This window comes from Micromys minutus (genome assembly GCF_963924665.1).
Source record: "Micromys minutus genome assembly, chromosome: 28".
In the NCBI taxonomy this organism is placed as follows: Eukaryota; Metazoa; Chordata; class Mammalia; order Rodentia; family Muridae; genus Micromys; species Micromys minutus.
The window spans coordinates 36,465,413-36,480,847 of record NC_137963.1 but is presented as its reverse complement, the minus strand read 5'-3'; the positions used below and the strand labels follow the sequence as shown (position 1 = coordinate 36,480,847).

General features: G+C 51.4%; 1 protein-coding gene across 1 annotated transcript in view; it reads right to left on the bottom strand.

Moving 5' to 3' along the window:
- TBC1D2 (TBC1 domain family member 2) overlaps positions 1–15,435 on the bottom strand; it is a 43,148-nt gene that overhangs the window by 15,120 nt on the left and 12,593 nt on the right. Inside the window, exons 4-6 of the mRNA XM_080939937.1 lie at positions 12,845–12,978; positions 11,390–11,586; positions 1,480–1,866 (exon numbers count right to left, since the gene is read on the bottom strand). Coding sequence (XP_080796063.1) covers positions 1,480–1,866; positions 11,390–11,586; positions 12,845–12,978 — 718 coding nt within the window. The remainder of the gene's footprint in view (positions 1–1,479; positions 1,867–11,389; positions 11,587–12,844; positions 12,979–15,435) is intronic.

The following is a 15,435-nucleotide window of genomic DNA, read 5'->3' as shown; positions in this document are numbered from 1 at the left end:
GTCCTTTGGGCAGGCCTCAGCTGCCTGCACTTCTGCTGTATCCCTAAATAGCCTTTGACTCCAGGCTAACAGCCATACAGCCCCTGCTAGTTTGGGGTACAGGTCTCAAGTCCCCTTCCTTCACCCGAAAAATTCTTCAGCCTCTGAAGAGTTAGCCATTTCCCACAGGGGAGAGAGAACTTGTCCAAAGCCAATCAGCTGTCAAGGCACAGAGTGCAGGACTCAGCTCTGGGCCTAGCTTACCTCATGGGGTGGGTAGTAGCCATGCCTGACACCCCCGTGCTTCTCCCAGAAGCCTACCTCCCCCCCTCTCTTTTTTTCTCTCTCTCCCCCCCCCTTCCACCACCCAGCAGTTCTTTGTTTCTAGTTACAAAACATGGGAGGCCATGAGAGGCAGTGTTTGGGACCAGACTGGCTTTGGTTCTGTGTATTGTCCTTAGAGACAGTGAGTGAGGGTCAAGAGTCCCTATCCTGGGGCTGGAGGGATGGTTCAGTGGTTAGAGCACTGGCTGCTCTTCCAGAGGTCCTGAGTTCAAATCCCAGCAACCACATGGTGGCTCACAACCATCTGTAATGAGATCTGAAGCTCTCTTCTGGTGTGTCTGAAGACAGCTACGGTATATGTATATGTTTATACATACATACACATGTATATTTATAAATATATATATATATATATATATACAAAGTGTATATATATAATAACATATATACTATGTATACACAGTATATGTACTATATATAAATAGTAAATCTTTGAGAAAAGAGCACCTATCCTTAGCCTTGGGCATGCTGCTTGTGCAGTTCCTGTCGACCCTGCACCACACCTCAAATGATGCTGGTCCCTGTGAGTTGGGGTGGACTGAGGAGAGAGCTGAGGATGGAGAAAGGGAGCAGAGAGGCAGGGAGAGCCTCTGTGCAGAGCAGGTAGACCAGTCACAGACCTGAGCTCCAGCCCGGCCCTGCTCCCACCTCTGCACCAGCTGCAGGGCAAGCATCTTCATTCCTGCACTTGACACCGGAGAGTGGGCAGTCCCCATCTGCCAGCCACTGCCTCGCAGGGCCGGTACAGTAAACACTGGAGACAGTCCTGGCATGTGGGGAGCCCTCAGTGGTGTTTACCTTGGGCCAGCCACAGGCAGCACAGGTCACTTGTTCTACATGTGAGGCTGAGCTGAGGGCAGCCTGGGTAACAGAAGGGCCTTGAAGGAGGCTGTGCAAACAGGCCCCAGACTGGGCTATGCGTGGGCTCTTTTGGCTCTAAACTCCTAGCTTTTTTCAGAGGCCCGGCACGGCATAAAAGGTCACACTGCACTGGGTCTTCACAGAGAAAGGGGACGGAAGACAAATTTCCCTCTTGCTACCTCGTTCTGGTTTGAATGTTCCAGAATGAGGGGCAACTTCTGCCCCGACTGGAAAACCACTCACGGTACCCTCGCAAAGGCCAGTAAAGCATGCTGCGTAGAGAGGGGGGCCTACCTTCAGGTGCTCCACCCGCTCCTGCTGGCTCAGGAAGTCACCATTTGTAGAGTCTGCAGGTTGGCCAGGGGGCTGTACAAGGTCTTCCGTGAGCTTCTGGGAGAGCTTGCAGATGACCTGCTGCTTAGCCTGGTTCTTATCCATGAGCAGCTGCACGTGCTGCTGAAGCGTCTGCACGTGCTGCTCCCGCAGGCCAGCCTCGTGCACCAGGCGATCCCGATCCCGCTCAAGAGCCTCCACCCTCTGGTTCAGCTCCGCGATCTGCCGCACCTTGTGCCGGACCAGCTCCAGCCGATCTTTGTCCTCGGTCGCTGCCAGGTACGCACTGGATACTCGCTTCTCTTGCTGGGCAGCCTCCAGGGCCTTGTGTAGGATTATCACCAGCTCCTGGGTGGGAAGGGGACAGTCACAAGTGCCAGGAAGGCGCACATACTATCTCAGAACTCTGAGATGCCCAGCAGCTCCCCTGGGTATCTTATCCCAACACTTCATTCTGACTTCCTGGTCCAACACGAGGGGAAGCTAAGCACAAGCTATGTGGCAAAACAAATAACAAAACCCCCTCACACCCCAGCAAATTCTGTCTTAATATGGATGAGCTGAGATGTGGGCAGCATCTGGGTGGCCCGAGACTGCTAGACACATGCTCCCTGGGTCCTATTCCCTTTGCTTCTGGCTGGGGACTGACCAGAAGGAAGATGAGAGTTACCCAGTCCCCGAAGCTGACCTTCATGCTAGGATCACAGAGCTGCCCACCTTGGCCAGCTCAGACTTGCTTACTGCTATCTGGATTCCACAGTGCAAGGGAAAATAGATTCTATCGTCTGCATCATTCTGAGGCTTCTCCTTTATAGGAGCTGAGCCCACACTCCGACGTACACACGTCTACTTTGGAGAACAAACTGAAGCCCAGGGCGAGAGTTCAGTGCCAAAGCATCTGAACCCAGATGTCTGAGCTTAGTAATCAAATCGGGGTGCAGAAGTGTGGTATGTGAGCCAGATATTGCTAAGGACTGTGGCATCCCTTCTTGCCAGGGTAGTTCAAGGTTCAGAATCCTCAAGATGGTATCTGTGATGGTTCATCTTGATGGGATTTATAATCACCATGGGAACAAACATCCTGGTGTGCTGTGAACCAGCTTCTAGGTTAGAGGTTAACTAAGGTGGGAGACCATTCTGTGGGCTAGGGTTGTGGACTGGATTCAAAGGAGAAGGAGTAAGAGAGCTGGGCACGCATTTGCCTGAGCTCTGAGTGCAGAATGCCCGGTGATGAGCTGCCTCAAGTTCCTCCTGCCAGGACTTCCCTGCAGCCATGGACTGGAACTGCCTCCAGCTAACCCTTCTTGCTTTAAGTTGCCTTCGTCAGGTTTTGTTACTGCAACTGGGAAAGTAGGAGTACAGCATCCACACAGCCACGTCCCAGCAAGCTGGGATGGGACTGGAGGAGAAGTCTAGGCCACTGACCAAGCAATTTAATGCCTTTGTGTCTAGCCCTCAGCCCAGCAAGGAGAAACACCGCCGGCAAGGACAGTCCAGGAAGCAAGTGCTAGGTGGTCTGGAAGCCACACTTGCCTTTCCTCCTCTGACCTCAGGCCAGCAGAGCTTCAGGGTGCCTGAGGTCTCTAACTTCCCAGGGCTCCCTGCCATGCCCAAAAGAGGGAATAATTGGATCTGGGGCCAGGATCAGAGCTTCAGGAGCCAGGCAGCGCAGCAGCCTGGTGCAGAGGCCCCACAGGTCACTGTTCTGACCCTGTTAGTGCACCTGGATCACACATTCTTAGCGACACCTTTGTCCACGCTGCAACATTCCAGTAAGCAGATTGGCTGGATAGAATTAATTAAGCATGATTCCATCTGGGAGACCTGCTAGAGGCCATCCCAGAGCGGTTGGTAAGCCGCTCAGATCTCCTGATAAATCCTTAGTTCTGACTGTTCTTGAGGCAGGATTTTATTTTAGCTCAGGCTGGCCTCAAACTCATGATCCTCCTGCCTCAGGCTTTCAAGTTCAAGAGTTAATCCCACACCATCATGCCAGGTGCTGTAGCCCAGAAAAGGATGCTCACAGTTCCCACTTCTGAGGCCTGTAGACTGGGAATAAAGACGGACCAGCGGTTGGCTGTGAGAGGGAGGTGAGTGGGTGTGGTGGGCACAGGGGCTTGTGCCTGGGGTGGAGGTGATGAAAAGCTCACACACTTGGTAACAATTCATACAGTTTTGAGGAATGAAGAGGGCCTGAGATGGTCACAGCCAGGGGGAGGTGAGGCAGCCTTTCCAGGCGAGGCTCCCAAAGAAAGCCCAAAGATGGCCTGAGCACAGGCCTAGGGAGCAGAACCGGCAGGTCTGGAGCCTCAGTAGCTCCTGGGTGTGGCCAGTAGGTGGGGTGGGGACACGATGGCTCACCAGACCACTATGTCTGGAATGTTCCACAGTGGAGTAACAGCTTCCTGGGGCTCTTGGGAGAGATTAACATTCCTGAGGCTTCAGGGTCTGGCTGAGACATGGAGATGGCCCTGGGTCACACTGCTGGGTGAAACAGGTACAGACACCATCGCTGGATCTTGCTCTGGACCAGAAGCCCGAAAGTATCTCCCTCTGCGTCGGGGTAGGGTGGGGTGTCTGGAAGCCAACTCGTTACAACCAGAGAGATCTTTCTTCACTTGGCTCCCAGTAACTTCAATCAGGGATCCAGCCAGGAACCCCAACCACCACCACGCCCTATCCCATCCCCACACCAGAAGACATGTTTGGGAGGAAGGAACCTAGGGAGAGGAGCAGCCTTAAAGGAAGTTTGGAGATACTGGAAACCTGGAGGCCAGAAAAACCCTATGGAGCTTGTGCCCAGCCACTGGGCTGTCACATTGAGACTGAAGCCCAGGGAAAAGCTAAGACTAAAGAGTCAGTGGGCTAGAGGGGAGGGCTCCCAAGTCCGAGTTCCAGAGCCCTGGCTTCTCATCTCCTAACACACGGGTTCTGTGGTCAATTCTTTCCATTGCTTTAAAAGTGGAAACAGCCCCAAACATAGCAGTATTGGTCCAGATAGCCCTGATCCAGGTGTGGTAGGGCACACCTACACTGCCAGCTTCTGGAAGGATCAGAGATCTGAGGCCAGGTGCACAGCGAGACTTCTTAGTTACAACCCAATAGGTGTATCACCATAGAACGAGTAAGTAAACCACACATGTTGTAGAAATACAAGAGGATATTATTCAACCTTAAAAAGAATGACCTTTGATCTACTTTATCACAGGGATGAATGTTTTTTTAAGGAAAGCATTTGAAAAATTTCAAATGTTTAGTTATTACTTGTCTATGTGTGTATGTCCATGTGTGCTTGTTTATAGATGGGGGTTGATTCTCTTTTCACCAGGGGACTGAACTTAGGTCATTAGGCTTGGTGGCAAGTGCCTTTATCTACTGAGCCACCTTTTCAGCTCTAAATGAACCTTTGAGTTTGGCACACTAAGCAAAACTAGCTAGTCACAAACACGGCTGTGATTCTGGAGGTCAAAGGTGAACTAGAGTAGTCAGGTCACAGAGCTGAGAGCATGGGCCCCAGGCTGGGAGCAGGAGTGGAGCTGTGGATGGCTCCGGTTTCCTGTTAGATAATATGAACAGATGCAATGTTGTAGAGCTGAGTGCTTCAAAAGGAGGTAGGTGCCATGAAGTGACAAAACTGATAGTTATGGCACTGGGAAACAGAGACAGGGAGATCACAAACAGCCAAGCCAACCAACCCAACCCACCCCACCTAACCTAACCCAACCAACCCACCCAACCCACCTAACCCACCCAACCCAACCAACCCACCCAACCCAACCAACCCAACCAACCCAACCCAACCCAACCCAACCAACCCAACCCAACCCAACCAACCTAACCCAACCCAACCTAACCCAACCCAACCTAACTCAACCCAACCCAACCAACCCAACCCAACCCAACCTAACCCAACCCAACCCAACCAACCCAACCCAACCCAACCTAACCCAACCCAACCTAACTCAACCCAACCCAACCAACCTAACCCAACCCAACCTAACCCAACCCAACCCAACCCAACCAACCTGACTCAACCCAACCCAACCCAACCCAACCAACCTGACTCAACCCAACCCAACCCAACCCAACCAACCTAACCCAACCCAACCCAACCAACCTAACCCAACCCAACCTAACCCAACCCAACCCAACCAACCTAACCCAACCCAACCTGACTCAACCCAACCCAACCCAACCCAACCCAACCCAACCAACCTAACCCAACCCAACCTGACTCAACCCAACCCAACCCAACCCAACCCAACCCAACCCAACCCAACCCAACCAACCTAACCCAACCCAACCTAACCCAACCCAACCCAACCAACCTAACCCAACCCAACCTAACCCAACCCAACCCAACCAACCTAACCCAACCCAACCTGACTCAACCCAACCCAACCCAACCCAACCCAACCCAACCAACCTAACCCAACCCAACCTGACTCAACCCAACCCAACCCAACCCAACCCAACCCAACCCAACCAACCTAACCCAACCCAACCTAACCCAACCCAACCAACCTAACCCAACCCAACCTAACCCAACCCAACCTAACCCAACCCAACCCAACCCAACCCAACCCAACCAAAGTAAAGATGTTAGCTAAGTGCTCTCCCACTGATCCACGTACCCAGCAGTCCTGTTATATATTTTTTTGTTTGTCTGTTTTGTTTTTTAACTACAATTAAGTTATTCACTTAAGCCAGGTGTAGGCAACACTGGAGTACTTGCCTCTTGTGGGCCTGGGCCTAATTCCAGTCCCAGCACTACAGAGTATAACTGTTAACACGGACACCCTTACATTACTTTTTTCTGACAAACTACTTCATGCTTCTTATGCAAAATTCTGATGACTTGAAAAAACGTAAAACTACTATTTTGAACTAGTATTGACTGTATCATTGACACAACCGGTTCAAACTCTCACCTTTTAAGAAGCTAGGATGCAGACGTGTCTGTGAGGACCCTTAGCACCTGGTCCTAAGCAGGCGCACAGTGACAACAGGCTCAGTGAAGGCTGGACAATGAAGAGACAGATAGCCCGGCAGTGCCGTCACCATATGACCTGCCAACTACATTAACCACACGACAGACTTATACCCACCTCCTGGAAACTGGCTTCGCTCTACATACAGACCACAGAGAAATGCTAAGGGAGGCTTGAGACTCATGGCTTTTGAGACAGGCTCTCATGAGCCTCAGGAATTTGCTGTGTGACTAAGGATGGCCTTGAACGTCTGGTCATTCTGTCTCGTCTCCTGAGTGCTGGGATTACAAGGGTGTGCTTCATGTCAGACCTGCACTCACTGGCATGGGCTCCGCCCCAGCGTAACATCGAGGTTTTGAAGTTAGTGGCACCCACATTCGAAATGCCAGGGACACAGGAGGAAGCAGCACAATCCCCTCCATCCTGGGCCCCTGAGGTGGGACGGCGGGGTGGTTCTCAGTTTCTGATCGTAGGATCAGAAGCAATGCCTGAGGACCAGTTCTAGGAAGCAGAAGAACTGGTTTCTCAACTCAATTCTTGCCTGGGCTGTCTCAGATTTTCAGACCTGGTTATGAGTTGTTTACTTTTCCTTTTTAAAAAAAATTATTTTTATTTATTTAATGTATATGAGTGCTCTGTTCGCACACCTGCAGGCCAGAAGAGGGCATCAGATCCCATTACAGATGGTTGTGAGCCACCATGTGGGTGCTGGGAATTGAACTCAGGACCTCTGGAAGACCAGGCAGTGCTCTTAACTGCTGAGCTATCCTGCCAGTCCCCTTATTTTCCTTTTTAAAAGCCAATATGTCATCCTTTTAAATCAGCCTTTATTTTGCCGGTTTATGTGCACTCATGTGCATGACTACGTGAAGTTCAGGAGAGTGGTGGGAGTTAGCATAGGCCTCACTCTGCCCCCATTGATTTGTGTTCCCACTGGAAGCTATTAAGAGGGAGGAAATAGTCCCTGGGCCACTGGGGCCTTTGTGAGGTGTGTGTAACATCAGATAAGGTCATGAGGATGGAGTCCCCATCACTGTTGGTAAAGAGAAAAGCCAGAACACACACACACACACACACACACACACACACACACACACACACACACACACTTTTTGTGATGCCCTGAATTGCCTCAGAACTCTGCCAGCAAGCTCCCAGGTGTGGAGTTTCAGCCTTAAAACTCAAGTTGGTAGGATGCTTGCCTAACATAAGCCAAGTGTGGCTGTGTGCATCCCAGTGACCAGAGGAGCCCTGAAACATAGCAAACCTTTTCTTCATAAAGCAGCCCGACTTAGGCATACTGCCGCAGTCTAAGGCGGGCTAATCTAACAGGGTCCTAGCACCTGAAAGATGGCCAACGCCAGCCAACAGTCAGCCATCTGCCAGGTCAGACAGCTTTCAAACTGGGCATCACTATCAGCTCAGGGCCCTGAGGTACCTAGCCAACCCACCATCTGGTGCTGTCTCCTGGTGTTTAAACCAACCTCTGTAGGTCCAGCGATGGGGTTGCCAAGATGGAAATGACTTAGTGGGTATCAGTCCCCAGGGGGCTCATTGATACAGGGAGGCACTGAGGGTGTAACCATGTAATCAAGGTCAGTCCTGGCGCTGTGTACGATGCTACGCCATGAGACTGGGGAGGAGAGGAGAGGTAACCCTGGCTGTGGACAGAGCCCCAGGGTTGCAGCATCAGACCTCAGGCACGTCACCACCTCTAACGTGGTGACAAGGCTCAGTGAAAGGGCTGAGTGGTGGTGGCAGCCACCACAGCAAGCTTTAATGATAAACAGGTCGGACTCTAAGCCCACGTTTGACTCCTGGGAGGGAGGGTGGTATCTACGGTAAGAACTACAGCTGATGCCCAGACACCCTGTGGGTGTTGGGGCCATGCCATGTTAGCATGCCCATTAGCATACTCTGTCTTCTCTTCCCCATAGGACAGCAGAGTCTTCGAGGCCAGGGGTTTGAACCCAGTGTGCTTCCCACACAAATTCTCACAGGGCCACTGAGTCCACTGGTGTTCATGTACTATCGGGGATTCTCGACCCTACTAATGCGGTGACCCTTTACTGCAGTTTTCCATCATGTGGGGACCCCCAGTCATAAAGCTATTTAGTTGCTACTTTATAACTATAATTTTGCTATTGTTATGAATCATAATGTAAATATCTGTGTTTCTGGTGGGGTTAGGTCACCCCCAAAGGCATCATGACCTTCAGGTTGAGAACCACTGACCTACACGGTTGCCATTTTCTCCTGACACTTGAACCCTCTCCTACCTAGGAAAGCATGTCAAGGGTGTGCCCCTGGGAGAGCCAGGAGCCATTTTCCTCCTAAAGGCTCTGTCACAGTTAGCATCAGCTGTCATCTTGACACAGACCCAATCCCTGGACAAACCCAGTCCCTGGGAAACAGGGAATGTTCAATGCAGAACTGTCCAGATCAGACAGGCCTCAGATACAAAAGGGAGCTGAGCAAATGAGCGAAGACAAAGTCGAAAGCAGTGTCACAGCCATTCCTCTGTCATTCTTACTTCAAGTGTCTGCCTGGAGCTCCTGCCTCATTTTCTTCAATGAAGGACAGTAATGCGTAAGATAAAGCAACCCCTCTCCCCACAATTTGGTCATGATGTTTACCGCGGCAACAGAAAACCAGAACAGAAACTAAGGGTCTGAGATGAACTTCTCTCTACCCAATATTTCCAGTGCCAGGCACCACCCTCCAGGTACCACTGGGTGCCCAAGGCCTGGCTTCTCTGCTCCATCTGCCCCTGGCCACCTTGGTGTCAGCGGCTGGTCTCCTGATCTTCCCTCCTGTCCTCGGCGCCTGGATGACTGGCTAACACGGAAGAGCTGGCTGAGTCAGGTGACCTGAGCTCTCACACCACTGCTAGGCCAGGAACACACTTCCTGGAAGCTCTGACAGGATCACCTCACCATCTTCCTCAGGGCCAGAAGGAGGGAGCCTGCTCACTAGAAGGCAGGAGCAGCCAACACTTAGTGCTGGGAGCAGCCCAGTAAGAGCTCTGATGGCTACACGTGCAACTGTGGGCACAGTGGGTTGCTAGGTATAGACCCGGGCATCTCCAGAAAGAATATTCATAACTGCATTTACTGTGGGGATGCAGGCTGGGAGGTTAAACACATCACAGCTAGGATGTAGGCCTGGCTGCCCTGCGAGCCGCTGCTAGCCTGCCACACACAGGCGAGACAGTGGGTGAAGTAGACTTCTATTATAAGTCAAAGGCTAGACCACAAATCCTTTTCTTCCAGCCATCTTTCTCAACAAGAAGGTTTCCTGGAAAGTTACTCAGTAAAAAACCCAGTTTAAAAGGCCCAAACAACTTCCTCATGAAAGGAAGTTCCCTTCTCTGTTTGAATGGGGGTATTTTATGGCTCCTGACAGGCTTCTAAGAGTTTTGCCTTCGTTTATGGAAGGAAGGCAGGGAGCCTCCAGAGGGTCACAGGTCTCCAAGGGTTCCTGAGTACCTCTCACCATTTGTTCTGCCGTAGAAAGAAAGGCTAGGTAAGGAGTGAGCTACCCATGTACTCTAGGGAGAAGGGACATGTGTCAACAGTATAGGCAGTGTGTACAACCAGGTTTCTTTTCCATTTTCTTCTAGGTTTGGGTTAGGGGCTTCAGCTACAGGAATCCAGGGATCCAAAGCCACAACAGTTCAGCTGAATACCTTCTAGTGACACGGAGAGGAGGAAAAGACAGATCACTGGGCTCCAGGAAGACCTCAGCTCCCAGATCACTGGTATATCCCCACATAGGACATCGCACGTGTCAAGTACACATCTGAGTGTTCACTTTCCCCGCAGCTGCCTCTGCTACGCAATGCATGCCCCGTTTGGGCTGGGCCTGTGACCCTTCCCAGCACCAGCGCACTGCATGCACACCACAGGCCTGAGGTAACGATGCAGGAGTCACCTTTTCAGTCCTCATCTACTTCACTAACTGTAAGCCTGGTGGGAAGGGAGGAGTTAGGAAGGGAGAGAGTGCTTTCCTCAACCGTCTTCCTCCCAAACAGGGCAGAAAACACAAGAATCATAGAAGGGAATGGAGACTCAGCTCTCAGAGCACCCCACCCTGAGCACCCCACCCTGAGTCCTGTGCAGCGAGGGTCAGAGAAGGAAGCAGGAGGGGCTCAGGCAGCTGGAACGCAAACACCAGCTTCGGTCTTCCTCACAGGGGAAAGGAGCCCACCAGTGCCTCCCCTGGGCTTCCTGACACATTGAGACCTTCACTGTCCTTATGCCAGAGACGTTCCTGCCCAGTCCTGCAGCTCTGCCTCACCTCGGCACGGACGCTCACCCCATCACACAGCCTTTCCCCATAACAGCCTCGCTCTGAGGTGAAGCCTTCTGAACACGTTAATGCCCTTTATCTTCTACAATGGCTACACATCTCCCTCTGTAACTGCTACAGGGAACTTCTCATGTGAAAACCAAATCCCCTGTCACTGCTTTCTGCCACTCCTTGCCAGTGTCCTCTGTCCTGTCCCCCAGTTATGTGCACACAGAATGTATGAACATTCTCCCGCACACTGGGGACCCCTCCCAAGACCCTGCATCCAGACAGCACCCCGAGATACTGCCTCTCCTCTATGTTGGGTTAGACTACCCAAGCCTAAGAGGCACCCAAGAATCAATGATTAAAGTAGGTCATCCATACCTTTGGTGGCCTCCTATCACCTAGTTTGTGACAGTGTGCTTCTGAGTTACTGACAATGAGGCACTTATGACCTCTGTAGCTGTCCTTTGAAGACCACAGACCAGCTGTGCGGGTTGGGTTGATGCACCGCACAGAGCAATACATCGGCAAGGACCAAAGGCCATGCGGCACAATGGGGCTCCTGGGAATGGGCTGGGGCTCACCTTCTGTGATTTGAGCTCTTTGGTGAGCATCAGCACCTGTTGTTCCAAGGCCACTACCTTCTCCTGGGCTGTGCGGCTCCGAGCTAGCCCGTCGGAAAAGAACGGGAAGGTGTTGCTTTGCCGCTTGGGTTTCTGCATGGGACCCAGGGGTACACAGGACCTGGGTGCGGACTTGGGAGGATCCTCTGGCTCTTTTTCTGCTTGGAGAGAAACACAGATGTCAGGATGGGCAGGCCGACAGGTGCTTCACCCATATCTTCAGGCAACAACATCTTTCTGCAACTGCAAAGGGGGAAATGTACTTAGCTTATTTATGAGTCATTACTAAGGACTCTGGGGGTGGGGAATGACATTCTGGGGACAGATGGCAGTGACTGTCACATAATAGTGTGAATGGTGTAATGAAAAGTAATAAAATGGTAAATTTTGTTATGAACATGTATTTTACTAAACATTCTAAACCCAGAGGTGCACGCCTGTATCCCAGCACAGGAGGCAGGAGTAGAAGACTGTAAGTTCAAGGCCATTCTCGGCTATATAGCAAGTTAGAGGCCTGGGATACATGAGACTCTGTCTCTTCGGGGAAACCAACTGAATCCCTGGTCTTCACCTCTGGAGCCTGAGGAGGGAGGGAGCCTTGTGAGGCTCGGCAGGTAAACAAAGCTAACTCATCTAGAGAACAGAAACTTGGAAGATTCTGGAGGGCCCCTCCCCTAGCAGTATAAACCTGAGTCAACCTCTGCTGGGGGAGGAGGCCGGCCAACCCGACTGCGGGGAGAAGACAGACAGACTGCCGAGCGGCCTGAGACGCGCAGAGCTCCAGACAGGGCTTCCGTGCAGCTTTCAGGACTCTGCGCCGATGCTGGGCATTTTTTGATGATCCAGTTGCTTTTTTGAGTCACCCCTGACCCTTTTAAGTACCCCCACCTGCTCCTGTTAGTAACCCCAATAAAATTCACTGGTTCAGTCAAGTTGGAATTTGGTGTAATCATTATTTTGGTTTTTCATGGGTGCCCTTTCTGGAGTGAATAGGTGTGTGTGTGTGTGTGTGTGTGTGTGTGTGTTAGTTACATCTCGGAAGGACTGAATGTTTGTGTTCCCATAGCCCCAGGCTGAAGCTCTAGTCCCCCAGAGTGCTGGCCTTCGGAGGCAGGCCTTAGGTAATTCAGATGAAGGTACAGCCCCATGATAGGATTCAAGCCCTCAGCAGCAGAGGAAGATGAGCGCTCTCTCGGCCACCTGAGAGGACACAGCACTGGCTGTTTTCAAGCCTGGAAGAGACCTTCTCTAGAATTCTACTCTGCAGCACGTGGACCTTGGACTCCTCGGCTCCCACCTAACTATAAAAACTATAGTGTGTTCTGCTACACACACACACACACACACACACACACACACACACCCTGGCAGGCAGGGAGGAGACAGGGTTTGGTCTCAGACTTGGACAAAGCTCACCTGGAATGCTGGGATCAGAGATCAAGGGCTGTTCCCCACTTTGGGGCTCCACACTCTGTGATGACTCTTCCACGGGGGGCCCATGGGCTGTTCCTTGGGCCTGCTTGTTGCCACGGATGTTGTGCACGGTGTTCCTGAAAGGAGAGAGGAGGAGCGTGTGGCCAGCAGCGTCTCTGCCTTCTTGCTGCCTGCAGAGCTCTGGCGTCAGCGACAGGCGTCCCATCATCCCATGGTCTCCTCAGCATCCTATATGATAAAGTCCCACCTCCCCAGCCATGTCTCAAATCCCTGACCCTTCTTCCGTAGCCCCTTCTACACTAGGCTTCCCTGCCCCTTTACTCTTGGTGAATTTCACACAAACATACGGCAGCGTATCTTCATTTCTTCTTAGATTTATTTTATTTTACGAGTGTTTTGCCTGCATGTGTGTCTGTGAACCCTGTGTACTTCTGCTGTCTGTGGTGGTCCCTTACAAATGGAATTACGGATGGTTGTGAGACGTCATGCGGACCCCAGGAATTGAATGGGTGGGGGTCCTCTACAAGAATAAGTGCTCTTAACCACTGAACCATTTCTTTCCCCAGACCCCTACAATGTATCATGACCATATTGTCCCTGACACCGACAACAAATGCCCTTACCACTAAGTCTAATTACTGTTGCCTGCTTGAGCAAGGACAACCTACCATTGGTCACAATCCTGAAAAACAATGGCTCTCCCTTCCCCAGTAGCCACGAGTTGCCAGTAGAGCGCCAACTAGTGGTGGAGCCTCACGAGCCCCTTGTTGGAATTACTGACTGGATAGATCTTATACAGGTCTGGTACAGGTAACCACGGCTCCGGCAATGACCACTCACATAAGCTTGGTTCTCGTAACCCCAACCCTGCTGCTGAAGTATGTGCCCCATGCCTGCCATCCGGTTCACTGGTAGACTTAGAACAGTGCCTGTAATAAGAGATTGCTTCATGTTTGTTGAACGGACTTGCCCTGGCTTCCCCAAACGCTCTGACCTCCTAACTACCACACCCACAGGCCATCAGTGGCTCCTAGCTCTGCTGAGGCAAGTTGTAAACACTTCCTGGCAACTTTCTGCCTTTGCTCTCTTCCTAGACCCAGACTCACCCTGCCTTGCAGGTTCCACTGACTCATGGCTACAGTGGCCAGGCAGCTTCAGACAATGGCTTGTTGAAGCTGAGGCCCCAGTCCGGAGTCCAGACTTAACCTTTGTGTGGTTTATAGAAAGAAACCACGTAGCACCAAAGGCTGTCCCGAGAATACAGACTACGACAAATTCATGGTCCACCGGATGAAGAGCTGGTTATGCTCCCGTGCATAGGATAAAAACATCAGTTCAGAATTAGTAGCAAGGGAAAGGAAAAGAGCTCCCTGTGTGAACTATTTGAAACTGCAGGCTGTGTAAAGAGGATCAGGCCACGCACCACCACAACAAATACGCTACCAGGAGGTATAACTGTACAGGGCGGGCAGAGCCGTTGATGGTTTCTGAGAGCCAGCCTCGGGCAGGCGTGTTTCCCAGTGGGGTTTTGTAAGAGGGGTTCAGAAGGCAGGGAAACTTAGCCAGCAGTCTTTGACCTTTCCCCAAGATGTGGAGGAATCCAGTGTCTGATTGAATGTTCCTGTTTTCGATCCTTCAGTGATCTTAAGATCACCTGCCATGCAGAAAACGACTAACTTCAGCTCCAGCCCCCAGTCCTGCGTGTAGGGCTCTGGTGAACACGGGCTGTCCTCTTCATTCACCATCTACTTTTGTTTTTTTTTTTTTTTGGAGACAGGGTCTCTCTCGGAACCCAGAACTTGTTGCTCAGCTCGACTGGCTGGCCAGTGAGCCCCGGAGCGCTTCCTGCCTCTGCTTCCCCTGTGCCCCAGTTGCAGATGGGACCTAACATCACTAACCACTGAGCGTCTCTCTAGTTCTTTCTGTGATTTTTTCTCATTCTGAGACAAGTCCCATTCCTGGGATCAATCTCATGTTTACAGATTCACCCTGTGACAAAGGAGGACTCCGGACTTCTGACCTCTCTGCTCAGTAGCACCAGAGATCAAATGCAGAGCTCCAGTGCGTCTGAGAGGCAAGGGCTCTGCCCCAGCCCCAGCCTACACTCCAGACCCAATCTCACTCTGCTTACTAGCACAGGGTAGCCATCAACATTTTCTGCCTTACAGAAAGGATAGGGAAAAACAAAATAAATTTGAGATGTTGACTCTTTTCCAAGAGAGAGAGAAATTAAGAACCACCCCATCTAGTGACAGTTCATATTTTCTGCGAACTAATCACAACATCTACTTTTCACTATGACCAGTTACCATTTCGGGTGACACTGCAGCTGGAAGGCATTTACTAAGCGGCAGTGGGGTGGGGGTAGGGGTGGGGTGTGGGGTGGCCAGACAAGGGGACAGGAAAGTTAATAGAACCTGACTGGGTTGTGCTATCCCTGAGTGAGACCCATCCTTTGATCAATATGATAGACAAGTCACTCTGGGAAACCTTCATTCCACAAATGCTCACACTGTGCAGAAACCAACGTAGTTTTACAGACTCTATTTCAGGTCCCAGAAAGGGAAGGGAGT